At 41.1% G+C, this 20,266-nt stretch overlaps 1 protein-coding gene across 1 annotated transcript in view; it reads left to right on the plus strand.

The window, feature by feature from the left end:
• The window catches only part of Bmpr2 (bone morphogenetic protein receptor type 2), a 101,756-nt gene that overhangs the window by 61,137 nt on the left and 20,353 nt on the right, over nucleotides 1-20,266 (plus strand). The window contains exons 4-9 of the mRNA XM_038315540.1: nucleotides 6,241-6,351; nucleotides 7,897-7,988; nucleotides 9,540-9,770; nucleotides 11,788-11,902; nucleotides 15,567-15,727; nucleotides 17,376-17,523. Of these exons, the coding sequence (XP_038171468.1) occupies nucleotides 6,241-6,351; nucleotides 7,897-7,988; nucleotides 9,540-9,770; nucleotides 11,788-11,902; nucleotides 15,567-15,727; nucleotides 17,376-17,523 (858 nt within the window). The remainder of the gene's footprint in view (nucleotides 1-6,240; nucleotides 6,352-7,896; nucleotides 7,989-9,539; nucleotides 9,771-11,787; nucleotides 11,903-15,566; nucleotides 15,728-17,375; nucleotides 17,524-20,266) is intronic.

The following is a 20,266-nucleotide window of genomic DNA, read 5'->3' on the forward strand; positions in this document are numbered from 1 at the left end:
TTTCATGTCAGTGTATCGCTCATTCAGAAATTGAGACATAAATTTAAGAAATATTTCGAGTGTAAATAAGACATTTCAGGATCTAACTTAGATGATTACATGTTATGATATGCTAACAGTATCAGTACTCTAAACATTGACATTTGTACTACTGAATTTTATTTTTATCTGTATATAATCACTGTTTAAAAAATAGGTTTTCGTCTATAAAAGGGGAATCTTAACTGCTGAATCTAAGTGGTCTCTGAGCCCCACAGACCACTATTTTTAAGTGTAAAGCTTAAGACTTGTACGTATGTTTACACTGTTGTATAGTCAGTCTCTAAAAGTCTTTTATATTTTGCAAATCGAAGCCATACTTACTTAGCCCCTCCCCATTACTTGACCCTCCAAAGCCTTGGTGACTGCGCTTATACTTTGTGATCTCAGGATCTGACCGCCCCAGACCCTTGTTCATGTAAGTGACACAGCGTGTTTGTGTTTCTGTTTCTCTCGGCTTCACAGACTATTTACCTTGCCTTCATTTCAGATTTTAAAGTAAATAAACTTACAGAAAAGAGGGAAATCACAACTAAGTAACTGGAAAGCAAAGAATAAAATAATTATAAAATGTAAAAGACTGGGCAGGGGAGATGTTCAATTAAGAGCACCGCGTGGGTGGCTCACATTGTAACTCCAGTTCCAGACGATCTGACGCCCTCTCCTGACCTTCCTGAGCTCCTGTGAGGTCGGTGCACACTCACAGTGTCAGGCATACATGCTGACACATAAAACACAATTTTCTTTTTTAGAAAAATAAGCTAAAAGGTAAAGAAGTCAGATATTAGATGTCTTTCTGTTTTTGTTTTTCTACTATTTAATGACCTTTTTCTTTTTTTCTGTTTTATTTTAATTTTATCATGTGTATGTATGTATGTTCCTTGTTCTGCTCTTCATTTGTAAATTGGACATAAAATGTCTTGACAATTAGACACCATAGCTTTTTGTTTATTTTTGTTTTGTGTAATCTGAGAACTAGTCAGAATGTTTAACCAGACAAGTTAAACTGGCCTTAAATATTTAGTGTTTAAAAACTGACTGAAAAGTAAAAAGAAATGCAAACTCCTCCCCTATTCAGTTTGTTCAAGAATACTAAGATAAATAGTGATCTGACTGTGGTTGTTGCATAGGCACCATTCCAGGCATATTGTTAAGTCAGCATTACTCATTCTTTATAGAAATATTTGTTTAAAATACTGAACTGTGTGATACAGTTTGGAAGTAATTTAACAATCTTAATTAGTATCTCAGAAATTCACTAAACTCTTCTTACATTAATTGTTTTAATGTTGAAACTGTATTTCTTTGTTTTTATGAAAAATACATTTCTTGAAAAAAAAAAAACAAAACAAATCTAAGCTCCAATTTGCTTCTCTGAGCAGAGTGCAAAGATTAAGCAGCTGACATAACCACTGGTGTGTTTTATTTGAACTTCTCCCTCTGGTCGCTGCACATGTAACAATGTTGTTCTTTCTCTGACACAGACCCACACAAAAGCCGAGTGTAGTAAGGAAGCAGACAGCCTGCCTCCTGCAGGAGCCCCCGCCTGGCTCCAGGGTTTGTAAACAGAAACATCCCAGGCTCCAATGAGGCAGACAGCGGGGGGCCCTGTCTGTTCCGCACTCAGGAAGTACTCGCTTGTGAAAGCCCAGCCATTGCACACGGGCATGCTTAGCATGGCTTCTGTTTGGCTGAATATTTAACCAAGAAAACTAAAAGAGGAAAAAGGGGTATATTAGGGCTGAGAAGTAAGACATTTCAGGTATGGTATATATAACATATTGGATAAAAGGAATTATTTTAATGACTGGAGAGATGACTTAAGAGCCCACTGTGTGGTATGATTGTATTTTAATTAACTTTTTGGCTTTTTACAAAAAGCTCATACCACTCTTGTGGAGAACCCACGTTGGTTCCTGGCACCCACAGCAGGCGGCACAACTACCTATTCTCAGCTCCCGAGGGCTCCTACACTGTGGCCTCCAGGAACACCTGCATTCACACACATACCCACACACAGACATGCATGCATGTAAATAATTAAAATAAAATTTTTTTAAAAAATTATTTGAGGAAGTAAAAATGAGTTTTCGAGTTAAAAGCTTTTTTATTGCACATACACAGATACACATATTAAAGTATTATTCCTGGCAGTTTTTCAGTGATTTCAAGTTTTTAGACCATATGACAGGACCTGGAATGTTCCTAATTTGAGACATTTAACCATTAGTATGTCATTTAATGTGTTTAAAAGCCCCTTGACACCTTTTCACTCTCTCTATTTTGAGTTAATGAATTTCATGCTCCTATTTTTTCCATTTTCAGTTGTTATTATTTAAATACCTTTTACTCTGTGGGAAAAAATATGGAGTGTTTAGAACCACCAGTAACAGGAAAGGAGGCCTTCCCACCCTCCAGGTAGTGGTGCCTCTCAGGTCGGGCAAGCGCAGCTATACTGAGCTACTCTCAGCTCCCAGAGGTGTTGGTGTTTCTTGAGAATAAAATACTTTCTATTTTGGTGGGTATGCATACCCCCCATACTCTCCTGCTTGGCTGTTTCTCCAGCCCCGCCATAGTCTGCCTGTGTGATGTGTGAAAGGGTGGGATTAACTTTATAACTGAATTTGACAGCAGATCTTTAGATATGGTACCAAAACAACAGGAAATAAAAGAAGAAAATAGATTCTACTTTAAGGTTAAATTTTTTATACTTCAAAAGACGTTATAAAGTCGGGAAAATAACCTCTACAATTTAAACTGGATGAGTCCTGAGAAAATTGGTGCTGGGTCCGGGGCTGTAGCTCAGCGATGCAGTGTTTACTTAGCATTGTGGAACTCTGGAAGTAAAACATAAAATGAAGCATCTTGTTCTTCTTAAAAATATTTTGGGGCAGGGTCTGGTGTAGCCCCAGTTGGCCTCAAACTCACTATGTAGGCAAAATTGGAAACCCTTGATTCTACTGCTTCCACCTCTTACATCCTGGGGTTAAAGGTGCCCACCACTACCTCCCATCTTCTGAAGCACTAATCCCATCATGAAAGTTTTACCATAGAGCTTTGGTCTCTGCAGGGCCAAACCCCATCACACTGGGATATGAGCATCGGGGAGTGGGAGCACAGTCGTGGGAGCTCTGGCAGGAGCAGGTTCCAGGGAGGTGAAGAGCAGGTGCACTGGAACTTGGAGCTCCTCTGACCTAAACTGCCCTAACAAACTAAGTCTTCCAGGTGTACTGGAACTTGGAGCTTCTCTAAACCTAAACTGCTCAAACAAACTAAGTCTTCCAGGTGTGGTGGTGCACACCTTCCCTTCCAGCAGCCACGGCAGAGGCAGGTGGATCTCTGTGAGTCTACAGAGAGAATTCCAGGACAGCCAGGAGTACATAGGGAGACAACCATCATCATCATCATCACATCTATTAAAATAACTACAAATGGGAATGAAAATTTTCTAATTTAAATATCAAAAATTTCATAGTTCCTTTTTTGATAGCTATTTCCTAATAGAATGCCAAGTCTGATGTGAAGAAAGTTATTTCAAGACAGCATTCATCATGGTTTTTGGTTCTTTGCCATTTCTTTCTTATTTAATGGTCTCTACTTAAATATAACTAGTCTTGCTACCTCAGTGTTTCTTCTTTTTGTCCTGTCTTTAATCTTCCACCTTTTCCCCCTTTTAACAAAATAAAATGTGATCATTATTTGATGATATTATGTGTGGGAGTGTTTTGCCTGCATGTATGTGTGTGTGCGCCACATGCATGCCTGATGCCCTCAGAATCTAGAAGAGGATATCAGATCCCTCAGAACTGAAGTTACACGCAGCTGTGAGCCATGTGGGTGCTGGGAACTGAGCGTGGATCCTCTGTGAGAGCAGAAGTGATTTTTAACCACCAAGCTGTGTTTCCAGCCCTTGTTCACTGATACCTTAAACTAGTAAATGCAGCCAGGTGGTGGTAGTGCACGCCTTTAATCTCAGCACTCGGAAGGCAGAAACAGGTGAATCTCTGTGAGTTTGAGGCCAGCCAGGTCTATAAGAGCTAGTTCCAGGACAGTCTCCAAAGCTACAGAGAAACCCTGTCCTGAAAAAGCAATCAATCAATCAATCAGTTTGTTTTTTATAAAACAAAATATAGTGGTTCTGTTTAACCCAAGGTTTCACTTTCTGAGGTATTAGTTGTTTATGGTTAATCTTAGCTCAAAAATGTTAAACGAGCCGGGCGGCGGTGGTGCACACTTTTAATCCTAGCACTCAGAGACAGATGGATCTCTGTGAGTTTAAGGCCAGCCTGCACAGAGAAACCCTGTCTCTAAAAACAAACAAAACAAAACCCAAAGAAAAAGAAGGAAAAATGTTAAATGGTAAAATTTACAAATGAACAATTTATAAGTTTTTAATTGTACACAGTTCAGAGTAATGCTATTAAATCTAATATTATTCCACACCATTCCAAATGAGATGTGAAATTTTCTGGAGTATTCATATAGCATGTGTCCTGTGGTGGTGTGAATGAGAATGGCTTCCATAAGTTCATGTATTTGAATGCGTGGTCCCTAGTGAGGGTAAAGGATTAGGGTGTGTGGCCGTACATAAGGAGGCTTTGAGGTTTCAGAAGCCCACACCAAGCCCAGTCCCCTCTGTCTGCTGCCTGTGGATCGGGATATAAAGTTCTCGGCCACTGCTGCAGCACCATGCCTGCCTGCTTCCTGCCTTAGTGATCGTAGGTGAAAATTGCAAACAAGACCTTTTGTAAGTTTCGCCTTGGTCATGGCGTCTCTTCACACAGTAGAGCAGTGGCTGGGGTGTGTTCCTTGCCCTGTAGTCACCACCAGACTGTGGTTGTCGCAGGGCCTGGGTCCAGCTCGTCATTGTAGAAATGGTCCCATAGGGTGAGAGTGATGCTGACAGTATTACTCGCTGTCTTTGTACGTTATTTTGTTATTATTTATGGTTCACCTCTTGCTATGCTATGCTTAATTTATAAATTAAACTTTCTCAGCAATATCAGAAAAATAAAACTACACATTCTTCATTGCTCTTAGCAGATGCCCTGAAGCATGACTGTATAAACTATGAAATGGCAAAATATTTACATACAATCCATGCATGCCTTCCCAGATACTTTAACTTATCTCCTGTTTTGTTTTGTTTTGTTTTGTTTTGTTTCAAGACAGGGTTTCTCTGTAGCTTTGGAGCCTGTCCTGGAACTAGCTCTTGTCGACCAGGCTGGCCTCGAACTCACCTGCCTCTGCCTCCCTGGGTGCTGTACCATTTCCTGGTTTAATACTAATGATCTTAATTACCGTTGGCTGCATAGAACTTTGTACTTTTCTAAGCACTTAGACTCCCCTCAAGCTTCATAACTGACATGTGAGCTACAGGTACCTCTTATAAATGAGGAAACGAGGCACACAAGAGTCAAGCAACCTGCTGAAACTACCGAACACATGGTTTAAAGCCACATTTTAAAGCAAAATATGAAGCTGGGCTTAGTGGTGCACACGTGTAGTCCCAGCATTTAGGAGGCAGAGGCAGAAGGATTGCCCTGAGTTTAAGGTCAGCCTCAGCTACTGCCTTAGTTTTTTTTCCTATGGTTGTGATGGAAAGACCCTCAAAGTCCACCCCCAGTGACTCATATCCTCCAATAAGATCACACCTCCTAACCCTTCCCAAATAGTTCCTCCAGCTGGGGAGGGGCCGTTCTCATCCAAACCACCACAGCTAACTGGCAAGAGCCCTTTCTTTTTAAAAATAACATAGTCCAAAATTCTAGTTCTGTGTTTAAATATATTGTTTTGTGATATGGTTGATATTTTATATGCTTTAATTAAATATGAATGTTGGGCTAGGATATGTGTGTGCATGGTTGCATCAGGTCATACAGAGCTGAGTTACAGATGGTTGTGAACTGTGTGATACGGGAGCTGGGTCTGAGAGAGCAGCATAGACTCTTCGTCAGTGATCCTTCTACCCAGCACCTGGTTGATGTTTTCATAATTAGTACCATTCCTGGCAGATATTTTAAGTTTACATAAGATAATCTGTGATCAAAACATGTCATTTATAACTATCACAAGTTGATTAATTTTTTCTTTAATTTCTTTTTATGCAAAAAATTACTGATTTGATATTAATAATTAATATAGCTGTTGTAAAGGCTATTTTGTCAGTACTAAATAAAATACTTTTCTGTTTTCTTTTAGGCCCACCTCATTCGTTTAATCGAGATGAGACAATAATCATTGCTTTGGCGTCAGTCTCTGTATTAGCTGTTTTGATAGTCGCCTTATGCTTTGGATACAGAATATTAACAGGTAAAAAAATACTACCTTTTATCTCATTCAGAAAAATGCCATTTAAATCAGAATTTATTTTCTTTAACAAATTTCTTTTACAGAGATCTGCCTATCTTTGCTTTCTGAGTGCTGGGAGGAAAGGCGTGTGCCACCCCCGCCCAGCTTGTGGGCGAGCATCTTTACCAGCTGAGACATCTTGCCCTCCCTATTGCTTCTTTTTTAAAAAATCTTTGTGGAAAATGTTTATACAAACAGAAACTCTGAGCTATAGTAGCTCCAATTCTCAGCTTTAACAAACATTTCTCCCCAGATTTTACAAGAAGGTTTTTTTTTTTTTTTTAGGCATAAAGCTTTATTAAAGGGGAGAGAGACAGAGAGAGACAGAGAGAAGGGGGAAGAGAAAAAGGCACGTGTGCACACACACAGGGACAGTGAGAAGAGAGAGCTACAAGAAGTTTTTTAGCCGGGCGGTGGTGGCGCATGCCTTTAATCCCAGCACTCGGGAGGCAGAGGCAGGCGGATCTCTGTGAGTTCGAGGCCAGCCTGGTCTACAAGAGCTAGTTCCAGGACAGGCTCCAAAGCCACAGAGAAACCCTGTCTCGAAAAACCAAAAAAAAAAAAAAAGAAAAGTTTTTTAAAAAATTTATTTTTATTTATGTGTCTGTGTGTGGCTCTGTATGTCATGACGTGTGTGTTCCCTGAGGAGGCCAGAAGATGGCATTTCATGTCGGAGAGCTAGCGTCAGAGGTGGTGGTGAGCCACCTAATGTGGGTGCAGAGACGTGAACTCAGCTCTTTGGAAAGCATAGCAAGCTCTCTTAAAGCTGAGCCATCTCTTCAGCCCCGACACAGTATTTTTTAAGATTTATTTATTTTATGTATGTGTGAGTGCTCTGTTGACTTTATGCCAGAAGAGGGCATCAGATTCCATCATAAATGGCTGTGAGCCACCATGTGGGTGCTGGGAATTGAAATCAAGGCCATTAGAAGAGCAGCCAGGGCTCTCAACTGCCGAGCCCTCTCTCCAGCTCTCGTCCAACAGGAGGTTTTCAACTTACCCGAATGTGTGTTACCCAGCGCAACAGTTACTACTTGCAGGCAAGATCACTTAACTCTAAATCCCCAGTCTCTACACCTTTCACATCACTGAACTCCTTTAGTCAAAGCACAGATACCATAAGTCTGTAAGTACTTTCGTATTATCTCTTTAACAACTTAAAAACTGTATATCCATAATGCTATTTTGTCAGTGATTTCTATTTTAATGAGTTATTCTAACCCCTGCTGTAGCTCTTCTTAACTGCAATACTAGAAAGGCGGCGTTTTCACGTTAAGAAGGTCTCCCTTCGGGGGCTGGGGAGATGGCTCAGAGGTTAAGAACACAGAGAGTGGACCCGGGTTCAATTCCCAGCATCCACATGACAGCTCACAACTGTCTGGAACTCCAAGATCTCACACCCTCACACACACATGCAGGCAAAACACCAGTGCAGATAAAAGGAAAATAATTAAAAAAAAAAAAAAAAAAAGAAGGTCTCCCTTCAGTAATTCCTTACTCTTCCAGGAGACCGGAAGCAGGGTCTTCACAGCATGAACATGATGGAAGCCGCAGCCTCAGAGCCGTCTCTGGACCTGGATAACCTGAAGCTCCTGGAGGTGAGGCTGTGCTGAGACCGACGGCTGGCACGGTTGCTCCGTGCCCTCCTGAAGTCAGGAGCTGGTTAGAAGTTTCTGGGGCGTGGTGGTGCACACCTGTTATTCCAACAGTCAGGAAGCAGAAGCAAGAGGATTTCCTCAGATTCCAAGCCAACCTGGTCTGTGTAGCAAGTTCCAGGGTAACATAGTGAGAAGTGAAGGAACCAGTCTGTGGTGGTCCACGCCTTTCATCCCAGCACTCGGGAGGCAGAGGCAGGTGGATCTCTGAGTTTGAAGCCAGCCTGGTCTACAGAGTGCGTTTCATGACAGCCAGGGCTGTTGCATACAGAAACCCTGTCTCTAAAACAAAAAAGCAAACAAATAAACAACATAAAAATAAAAGAGAAAAGAAATGACAATAGATCTCCAACCTGTTTTATTGAAAATTCCCCAGCAGTCCAAAATAAAGAGACCAGTGACATTTTACTATTGCTATTTCTTTGTGCATGGAGTAGATTTTTTATTCTAGATACTGTGTGTAGAATATTGTGGAACTCCCAGATTCTTGCTAATTTCTAATGGTTACCATTTTTTAGAAATTTAGTTATCTGTGTGCATATGCATATGGGTATGTGCGTGTGATTGCAGTATCTGTGGAGGTTAGGAAGGGGTGTTGGGTCTCCTGGACCTGGAATTACAGGTCGCTGTGATCCACTCCTCACAGCTGTGAGGTGGGTGCTGGGAACTGAGCTTAGATCCTCTGGAAGGTTAGTACATGCTGTCAACCACCGAGTATCTCTCCAGCCCTGTGTGTTGATTTTTGTTATTTGTTTTTGTAAGTGATTAACTGGTGGACACAGATTACAAACCTAACACTTGGGGCAGAAGCCCAAATCTTAGTTATTATATTTAGCTAGAATCAGTGTTCACTGGATTCTCTTCTTCCGTTTTCATCCTTTTGAGGCTTCTTCCCCTCGCTCTGTAGAAGCTCTCCTCGTTCAAATGACCCTCCTGTACCATTTTCAGTTGCACTGCTCGAGGCTGATTAGTCTGCCTTTGAGCTGATGCCCACAGCAGCTGGTAGCTCACCACATGCGTCCCTTTCTTCTATGCTTTGGTGCCCTTTACACTCTTGACTCTTCAGTGTATTTAGGTTTTTCTTGTAGTTCTGTCCAGAGTGTTTAGCTTTCATCTAAGGAAGGTTAGTGAGGTAGACAGTTCCTCAGTCTTTCCATACACAGACACGGTTGCTTCTTGGTACTGGGACAAACTGAGGGCAAAAGAGCTGCTATAGGGCTGGAGAGGTGGCTCAGAGGATAAGAACACTGGCTGCTCTTCCAGAGGTCCTGAGTTCGATTCCCAGCAACCACATGGTGGCTCACAACCATCTTTAATGAGACCTGGTGCCTTCCTTGCAGTACATTGTATGCTTAATAAATAAATCTTAAAAAAAAAAAAAAAAGAGCTGCTGTATATAGTGGGGAATTAGAGTTTGTTTGTTTTTTCTTTAAGTATTGCTCAATTTTAATATGAATCAATTAATACCTTGCCTTTTTACAAACAAACTTGCAGCTGATTGGACGGGGTCGATACGGAGCAGTGTATAAAGGTTCCTTGGATGAGCGTCCCGTTGCTGTAAAAGTGTTTTCCTTTGCAAACCGTCAGAATTTTATAAATGAAAAAACCATTTACAGAGTGCCTTTGATGGAGCATGACAACATTGCTCGCTTTATAGTTGGAGATGAGAGACTCGCTGCAGATGGACGCATGGAGTATTTGCTGGTGATGGAGTATTATCCCAATGTAAGTTCTTCACAAAAGAGTTTCTGTCATGTACTGTACTTTCCGTTAGATTTTTAGGATGTGTTAGAGTTTTGCTTGTTTATAAATGTGTTATTAGTGTTCTGCAGTGAAATAAGGATCTTGTGTCAGAATTTGAATCAGATACATCAGTCTGCCAGGTACCGTGGCACACGTCTGTGATCCCAGCACCAGAACAGAGGCTAAGGTGGAAGGATTGGGAATTCAGGCCAGCCTGGGCTGTTACTCTAAGACCCCATCTTCAACAACAGCAAAACACTAGCGATTCTCTCTACTCATCTCTCTTCTCTCACTTTTCCTTTTCTTCACTCCTTCTGTTCCTCCCTCAGGCCTTCCTTTCCTTACCCTTCCCTCTCCCCTTCTCTAACTTTCTCTCTTTCTTTAGTCAGACCCTTTCATCAGACCTTACAGTACCTTGATTGACGTTCATTCTTGTGTAAGCTCCTTGCCTAATCAGAAGCTCATTGTAATTTGTAGGTGAATACTTAGAGGTGAACAGATACATACAGTCATCCCTTAGCGTCATCAGGCAGTTGCTTCTGGGATACCTACACACACACACACACCCAAAATCACAAGTCCCTTATATAGAATGCCATGTAGTGTGTGCTTATTACTCATTCATATCATTTCTTTATTATACCATGTCAATGCCATGTTAGTAGTTGTTATACCATTTATTGAGGGAACCATGACAAGAAAAAATAATGTTATATACAGATTACAGATGCAAAGATTCTTTGGGTTATTATTTGTTTGTTTTCCTTGACTCTGTTGGAGATAAAACCAGGGTCTGGGTATACCGAGCAAGTACTTTTCCATCAAGCCACGTCCACACCTCTGAGTATTTTTTTTTAAAATATTTATTTATTATGTATACAATATTCTGTCTGTGTGTATGCCTGAAGGCCAGAAGAGGGCACCAGACCTCATTGCAGATGGTTGTGAGCCACCATGTGGTTGCTGGGAATTGAAATCGGGACCTTTGGAAGAGCAGGCAATGCTCTTAACCTCTGAGCCATCTCTCCAGCCCCCCCTCTGAGTATTTTTTACGTAGCTGATTGAACCCCAGGATGTGAAGCCTGCAGGTACAGAGGCTGGCGGTATAGATTTACAGGAGACGTGTGTTCTACTTATAAACCATAACAATATTGTTTATAAAATTTTGGCTTAAAATTTTTCTCAAGTTAATCTGATAGCCCAAAGAAATGTTTAAAAGGAAGTAGCCATCCATCATTTAATATTTGAAACCTAAAAATTGATACTTAAGTTCCTTCTTTCCGCTGTCCTAGTTAGGGTTTCTGTTGCTGTGATGAGACCATGACCAAAGCGAGCTGGGGAGGGAAGGGCTACTCAGCTTACTCTTGCCCAGCACTGCTCCTTCTCTCAGGGACTCACACAGGGCAGGAGCCTGGAGGCAGGAGCTGTGCAGAGCCATGGAGGCCACTGACCGGCCTGCTCATCCTTTCTTGATTTTGTGGGTGTTCTTGTTGTCGTTGCTGTTAATTGTTTACAGACAGGGTCCTTGAACCCACTATGTAGACCAGGCTGGCGTTAAATTCAGAGATTCACCTGCCTCTACCTCTCAAGTGGTGGCATTAGTGTGTGCCACTGTAGTTGACTTGTTTGTTTTGTTTTGTGGTCATTCAGCTTTTTTGTAAAACCTCAAGACCACCAGCCCGGTAGTGATCCTGGGCTGGGCCCTCCCACATCAATCACTAATTAGGAAAATGCTGTACAGGCTTGGCTGCAGCCTGATTATATGGAGACATTTTCTCAGTTCAGGTTCCCTCTTCCCAGAGGACTACCGCTTGTGTCAGAGTTTACATGAAACTAGCCAGCACACCCTCCCTCACTTTCCTTTTCAGATATACCTTACCTTTGTCATTCGCGCTTCATGTAATTCTAGCCTATGCAAACCCTTCATAAGGTTGTTTAACTTGTCTCTTGTTGAAGCACATAAATTTAACTTTTTTGGTGTACTTTTTCCTTTATACAGGGATCTCTATGCAAATATTTGAGTCTCCATACAAGTGACTGGGTAAGCTCTTGCCGTTTGGCTCATTCTGTGACTAGAGGATTGGCTTATCTTCACACAGAATTACCACGAGGAGGTAAGAGAAATAAAATTTTAATCATATTTTAGAAGAAAAGCCATAATTTATATTGTTAAAATATGAATATTAACCAGTTGTTTGAAAGCTCCATTATGAGGAAATATACTTGAATGTAACAGAAAGAAAAGCAAGCATTAAGAATTTGAAGACTAAACCGAGCTGAGAGGTGGCTCAGCGGCTAAGCACGCTGCCTGTGCGTCCAGAGGTCCCAAGTTCGATTCCTGGCTGCGAAACGGTGGCTTTCGGCCATCTGTCCTGAGTGCCTGTGCCCTCTTGTGGCCTAATACCGGAAAAAAATTTGAAGACTTTGCTTCTAAAAATATACATATAGCTAATTTTAGAGAAAATTATTTAGGGGGAGTATATTTCAGTGATAGATTGCTTCCTTAGCTCGTGTAAGGCCCTACATTTGATACCTGATATCATAATACCAGGCAAAGAAAATCCTAGAGGTTTTTCAGATCTCTTGAAGTCTATTTGTGAACCTTAGGTTAATACACTTAACTAGGCTGTTTTCCTTGTATTTATTTTGTTTATGGAAATAAATTACAATGTATTAGTTTTAATATTACTTGAGGTTTTTATTCCATAAGTTGTAATTCTCAAGCATCTTTTTGTAAATTAATATTCTGCTAGCTAGAATTGAGAGAGAAGATATAACAGAGGTTTTATTAATAAAGAAACTTTTTGCCAGGCGGTGGTGGTGCATGCCTTTAATCCCAGCACTCGGGAGGCAGAGCCAGGCGGATCTCTGTGAGTTTGAGGCCAGCCTGGTCTACAAGAGCTAGCTCCAGGACAGGCTCCAAAGCTACAGAGAAACCCTGTCTCAAAAAGCAAAAAGAGAAAAAAAGAAAATTTTCTTCTTTCTCATATACATATAAAAATCTTGAGGGTCAGGCATAGTGGTGGCGAGACCCTATTAAAAAAAATAATAAAGAGAGGTCAATTAAGTTGGCATATACTAATTATAATCCTCATACTCAGGAGGTTGAAACAGGGGGATTGTGAGTTGATTCTAAGCCACCCTTGACTGCATAGCGAGACCTGTCTCATACAAGGAGAAGGAAGAAGAAACAGCTAGAGAGGATTGAGCTTAGAGGCCAGGGGTAGAGCATAGAGCCCTTGACTAGTGTTGTGAGGGTCTTGGGTTCAGTCCCCAGCAACAAACAAAACCAGAACCTAAGGTGAGGGTGTCAAGCGTGATATTGGACTCGAGGCTCCTGTGCTCTTCTGTGCGTCCCTTACGTGTGGATCCCAGTTTCAGTTATTTCCTTGCCCTGTGTGCTATATTCCAGGTGGGGTGGGGGAGAGGAGGAGCTGTCCCCTTCCCCCTTCAGAAGTTCCTCTGTGTACCTGTTTTCTTTCTTAGACCTAATTCATTCTTACCCACTGGAGACCAAGAATATAATTGGGTGTTTTTGTTTTGTTTTTGTTGGGTGAATTGCACTTCAGGCAAGGTTGGGTTCTGTTGTTAAACAGGAATGGAAGGCAGTGTTGGCTAATATTTTGAAACTGAAACTGTATTACATTCTGTTATAGCTTACGCCTTCTTCAGCTTTCCTGAGTTCTTTAACTAGTTGTCCAGAGCACCTCTTCTAAATACATTCACTTTCTCACTTTGTTTCAAAATATACTCACATCACAGGCGCCCCTAAATTAGTGTGGCTGCGCTTTCTCAGGTTTCCACTCGGGGACCACATTTTGTCACACTTGTAACCGTCACCGTTCCTGTAGTGTCCCTGACCTCATTAGGGCGGAGACTTTAATGTATCCGTTTCTTAGGTCTTTGTTCCATTATATAATAGCATGGATCATCTTTTTTAGCTGATGCTTCATATATCAATAATTTCTTCTGAATAATTTATTGGCTCATTTACTCGACATCTTTCCTTGGGCACAAGACTGACCTGTTATTGCTGTGTCAGCAGCCAGTATGCTTGCTTCGGTCAGCCATTGGACCTGTTCCTTACTTTAAATGATAACTCCATTCAGAAGCTGGCTTAAAGCAAAATTTAAAATATCATCCTGATTCCCCTTTCAAGGTTTGCAAGATTCAGTAAGGTTTTAGTCAAATACTGGCTGAAATTTCTTTGCTTAAACAAAGATGGTTTTTCTCAAACAGTGGCTCATGCCTTTATTCCTAGCACTCTGGAGGCAGAGGCAGGTGAATCTCTGTGAGTCTGAGGCCAGCTGACGTAGTAAGCTCTAGGACAGCCAGAGCTTCATATGGAGACCTTGTCTTGAACAAACAGTCATACGTACTGTCATACATACATACATACATACACACACATACACACATACATAATACATATATACACACATACATCCACACACATACTTACATCCACATACATACATACACACATACGTACATACACGCATACATACACATACACACATACATACACGCATACATACACACATACATGCTCACATACATGCATACATACATCTCACTGAATCAGTGAGTGCTGCTCATGTGTATATGTGTTTTAGGGCTGAAGACTTGGTATTAAATAGCCAGTTGGGGCTCATTCTATGGAAAAACGGATTCTCTCTCAGCAGTCATTATTGATCTAAGCTCTTTACCTAGAATGAAGCTGTGTCAGATTTCCCCCATTTTTGTTGGCCTATCCCCTGATGTCATTGTTCAGGTCTTCTTTCAGCTACCGTATTGTTGGGATTTTATGGGTGTAGCTTGTCTGTCCTGTATAGATTGTCTCTTACCAGGTGTCCTGGTCCTCTTGCTCTTGGGGTGTGTTCACCCTTCTCGTGATGTTCTGAGTCGTAGGTGTTGTGTTGTGTTGTGCTTATATCAGCTGGGGCTTGGTACCTGCTGGTGAGTCGTTCTCCACATTTTGATCAGTTGTGGCCTTCTGTAAAGGTCTCCATCTGCTGCAACATACGTACATACGTACAGTCATATGTACAGTCGTCATACACACAGTCATACATACAGTCATACAGCCATCTCACTGAAGGTGAGTGATAGTTCCATGGAGACCAGCCTGATTAAATGAAACCCTTTCTGAAAAACCAGCCAATCTACCAACCAAGCAAGCACAACCACGGAAACAAAACAGAAAGAAGGAAATGGAGAGAAAAAACTTGCTTGTGTCAACAGTTAGAACTGTGTTTACTGTTAGATTCAGTTGAATGTTCAGTGCTTGATTAACTGTGAATGTAAGAGGAGTTAGTTACTAATAGTTACCCTTGGAAAGTAGTAATAAGTTGAAACTGTGAGGTTCTGATTTGGGTTGTGTAGCCCATGTTGGTGTTAAACTCATGATCTTCCTGTCTCTACATCCCAAGTGCTAGGATTGCAGGCATGTGCCTTGATAATCAGGTTTCTTTCCCCCAGCCCCATTTTTTTAGACAGCTATAATGAGTAGAAATAGTACTGTCTTTTATTTACATGTATGTAGCACCCGTTACCTCATGTTAATTTAATCCCCAATAATTCTATGGTTTTTTTTTTTTTTTTTTTTTGGTTTTTCGAGACAGGGTTTCTCTGCGGCTTTGGAGCCTGTCCTGGAACTAGCTCTTGTAGACCAGGCTGGTCTCGAACTCACAGAGATCCACCTGCCTCTGCCTCCCGAGTGCTGGGACCCAATAATTCTACCTAAGCATTAATAAGTATTTGAAATTATCCAAACAGATCATTATAAACCTGCGATTTCCCATCGAGATTTAAACAGCAGAAATGTCCTGGTGAAAACGGATGGCACGTGTGTCATCAGCGACTTCGGTTTGTCCATGAGGCTAACCGGGAACAGACTGGTGCGCCCAGGGGAAGAGGACAATGCAGCTATCAGCGAGGTGAGTCCGTAACGTGCACTGCCACGCTGCACAATCAACACTGTCACAGTCAACTGTCAGGACTATTACAGTTATCTGTCAACACTGTCACAGTCAACTGTCAACACTGTCACAGTCAACTGTCAGCACTGTCACAGTTAACTGTCAGCACTGTCACAGTCAACTGTCAACACTGTCACAGTCAACTGTCAACACTGTCACAGTCAACTGTCAACACTGTCACAGTCAACTGTCAACACTGTCACAGTCAACTGTCAGCACTTAGCTACAGGCTGTTAGGGTTAGAGATCAGGAACTACCAAATACATTGGATAAAGACCCTTGTAAAACTGGTCAGTTCATTTTGAAAAATCCCAGCTCATTTGAACAAGCATTAGGGAGAAATATCTAGGAATTTTTTTTTGTTGTTGTTATTAAAGGGAATTCATTAGAGTGTGTTTTCTGTTGTTTTGTTTTTTTTTTTTTTTTTGAGTCAGATTTTCTTTATATGGCCAAATTTGTTATTTACATGTGATTTTTGGGCTAATGTTTGCTCTTCAGGATATGTTGCATTTTATTTCTTTAAAATAACACTCTGAGGGTTGAGATTTCAGGCAAGTGCTTCCCAGACCCAATCAGGAATTGATTTTTGAAGCAAGAGTAAGGTTATCAAGTTTGAGATAGGAAAGTCTACTCTGTGGTTACAATGTCAACAAATTTTCTCATCACATTTGATAGTTTTTGTTTTGCATTATTGATTATACTGCAATGATGGGCAATGAATTAGACAGTTAACTATAGAACAGCCTGCCACCTTATGGGTTATTTTTGTTGTTTGGTTGGTTGGTTTTGGTTTTTCAAGACGCTCTCTCTGTGTTGCTTGCCCTGGCTGTCCTGGAAGCTCTGTAGACCAGGTTGGCCTTGAACTCACAGAGCTCTACCTGCCTCTGCCTCCCAAGTGTTATGATTAAAGGTGTCCAACCATTAATTATGATTAATAGTCCAACCAGATTTTTTAATTAATTAATTTATTTATTAAAAATTTCTGCCTCCTCCCCGCTCCAACCAGATTTTTAAAAATGGGCAAAGGAACGCTTACTTTATTCTCTCACAGGAAGACTTACTTTATGTTGAGAAGGGAGAGATTTTTTTTTTCTTTTTCTTTTTTTTTTGGTTTTTCGAGACAGGGTTTCTCTGCAGCTTTTTTAGAGCCTGTCCTGGAACTAGCTCTTGTAGACCAGGCTGGCCTCGAACTCACAGAGATCCATCTGCCTCTGCCTCCCGAGTGCTGGGATTAAAGGCGTGCGCCACCACCGCCCGGCTGAGAAGGGAGAGATTTTTAACATGCAGTGTATAAAGGGCTCAGTGACCTGCTTCGGGTTGGATAGTTTCATTAACAGGAGTAAATTTTAAAAAAATTAACTTTATTTTATATGCATTTGGTATGAAGATGTCAGATTCCCTGGAACTGGAGTTACAGTTGTGAGCTGCCATGTTGGTGCTGGGAATTGAACCCGTGTCCTCTGGGAGAGCAGCCAGTGTTCTTAACCACTGAGCCATCTCTCCAGCCCCAACACGAGTAAATTTTACATGTGATTTTTGGGCTAATGTTTGCTCTTCAGGATATGTTGCATTTTATTTCTTTAAAATAACACTCTTAATTCACCAGGTTGGCACAATTCGCTACATGGCGCCAGAAGTGCTGGAAGGAGCTGTGAACCTGAGGGACTGTGAGTCTGCTCTGAAGCAGGTAGACATGTATGCCCTGGGGCTGATCTACTGGGAGGTGTTCATGAGGTGTACAGACCTCTTCCCCGGTAAGAACCGCTGCTAGATTTATCAGGGCTTTGTTTTTAACTGTTGGTTTGTTTTGTTTTTTCTAGGCAAGGTTTCTCTGTGTAGCCTTGGCTGTCGTAGAACTAGCTTTGTAGACCAGGCTGGCCTAGAACTCATGGAGATATCCCTTCCTCTACTTCCTAAGTGCTGGGATTAAAGGTGTGTGCCATCATCATCCAGTGATTTGTCAGTTTTTTAAAGTGATACAGTTGTATCTTCTTTCTCACTTGGAAGTAATTCAACTCAATTGGATGTAATAATCTTTTTTCCTTTAAACCTTAAGTACATTTCCATCTGAATATGGAGTATTCAGAATAAAAACATCATTAACAGAATGAAATAAATCGGAATTTTTTTTAAAATATTTATTTATTATGTATACATTATTCTGTCTGTGTGTGTCTGCAGACCAGAAGAGGGAAGCAGACCACATTACAGATGGTTGTGAGCCACCATGTGGTTGCCAGGAATTGAACTCATGACCTTTGGAAGAGCAGGCAATGCTCTTAACCACTAAGCCATCTCTCCAGCCCAGAATTTTTTAGTTAAAAATGACTCAAGTTTTTATCTAAGTAGTTTTATTCCAATAGTAAGTCCTCAACCCCCATTTCAATTCCGGGGGGATCCAACACCTTCTGGCTTCCTCAGACACCCACGTACGTGTGGCATACATACATATAGACACACATAAAATTAGTTTATAATTCCAATATTTGATGAAATGAACTAATGGTTGTGTAACTTACTACAATGTAATTGTACTTAAATGTAAATTTTCTGGGGTCCTTAGAGAAAGTTCAGCAGCTAAGAATTCAGGCCCCATCAGCCATCTCAGGCAGCTCACAACTGCCTGTAACTCCAGCTCCAAGAGATCAGTGCCACTGGTCTCTCTGGCACCTGCACCCACGACATCTACACACAGGTGCATGTACACATCCCTGTAACTAAAAACAGTAAAAATAAATCTTTTAAATGTATATATTTAAGCTGGGCAGTGATGACACACGCCTTTAATCCCAGCACTCAGGAGACAGAGGCAGGAGGATCTCTGTGAGTTCCAGGCCAACCTGGTTACAAGAGCTAGTCCCAGGACTAGCTGTACAGAGAAACCCTGCCTCGAAAAACCAAAAAAAGTATATATTTAATAAATTTAATGTATATATTTATATATCCAATATATATTTAATAAATTAGAAGTACAGAGAGTTAAGACATTTTTCTGAAAACAGTAATTGTTAACTGGGGTTTTGGCACACCTTTTTTGTTTGGTTTGTATTTTTAACATTGTAACATAGTTTTAGTTTTAGAAAGATGTATGAATTACTTCTTTATTATATTAGCATAATATAACCAGCAACTTGTTTTTATTTTAATTTTTTTAAGTTTTGTTTGTTGTTTGTTTAATACATGCTCTCATAGTGCTGACTTACAAGTATTCTCTATGTAATCCAAGCTAAATAGTTCCCCCTACGTGTAGGTTTTACAGTCAAACACAGTACTCCCAGAGAAGTGGGCGTGTGTGCGTTCGTGCGTGCGTGCGTGTGTGTGTGTGTGTGTGTGTGTGTGTACATGCTCATATATATTCACATTTGTGTGAAGGTCAGAGGTTGTCACCAGATATCTTGATAGCTCTTTGCCTTTTGAAAGAAGGGCTCTCCCTGAAACCTGCAGCTTTTGGATTCATTGGGCCTGCTGACCATCAGACTCCAGGAATCCATTTGTTTCTACCTCCCCAGCATTGGTATTGTAGGTACACATTACTAGGCTCAGCTTTTTACATGGATACTGGGGATCTGAACCCTGGATCTCATGCTTGTATAGCAAGCACTTTACTAACGAGCCATTTTCCCAGCCACCAGGGAACTTTTGTTTTAAAAGTACTACAATTAAAGGATAACTATCACTTATTTTTGTTTTAGTTTTTCTTGAGACAGGGCTTCTCTGTAACATCCCTAGCTGTCCTGGAACTAGCTCTTGTAGACCAGGCTGGCCTTGAGCTCACAGAAATCTGCCTGCCTCTGCCTCCCGAGTGCTGGAATTAAAGGCGTGCACCACTACTGCCCAGCTTTACTTTTGTTGTAATAAACAATTAAGAGCAATATGAATAGTTAGGGTGTGGCTCGGTGGTAGAGTACCTGCCTCCCACATGCAAAGACCTTGGATTTATCCCCACAAAAGGAATTAAAAACCCCTCAGTTTTGAAGTAGGAAGGCAATTAAGTCTTATTTGCAGAATAATATTTTAGCGTATAAATATGTATATGTTTATGTGTGTGTGTATATATGATGGCTTAATATAGAATAGATTATCATGCAGGGCAGTGGTGGTGCATGCCTTTAATCTCACCACTTGGGAGGCAGAGACAGGAGGGTTTCTGTGAGTTCAAGGCCAGCCTGGTCTACAGAGTGAGTGTCAGGATAGGTTCCAAAGATACAGAGAGAAACCCTGTCTCGAACCTCCCCACCAAAACAGATAGAATAGATTATCACTGCTGACAGGAGTAAATTGGCAGAGACACTATAGAAATTAATATGGAAGTTTCTTTGAAGTGTAAAAATAGGACTACCATATGGGCTGGCAGGATGGTCAAGCTGGTGAAGGCTCTTGCTGCATAGACCTAATGATTTGAGTTTGATCCCAGAACCCATGTAAAGATGGAAGTAGAAACTCTACAGACTGTCATAAGCGTGCACGTGCGTGCGCGCGCACACACACACACACACA

The sequence above is a fragment of the Arvicola amphibius genome, chromosome 18 (assembly GCF_903992535.2).
Source record: "Arvicola amphibius chromosome 18, mArvAmp1.2, whole genome shotgun sequence".
Classification (NCBI taxonomy): Eukaryota; Metazoa; Chordata; class Mammalia; order Rodentia; family Cricetidae; genus Arvicola; species Arvicola amphibius.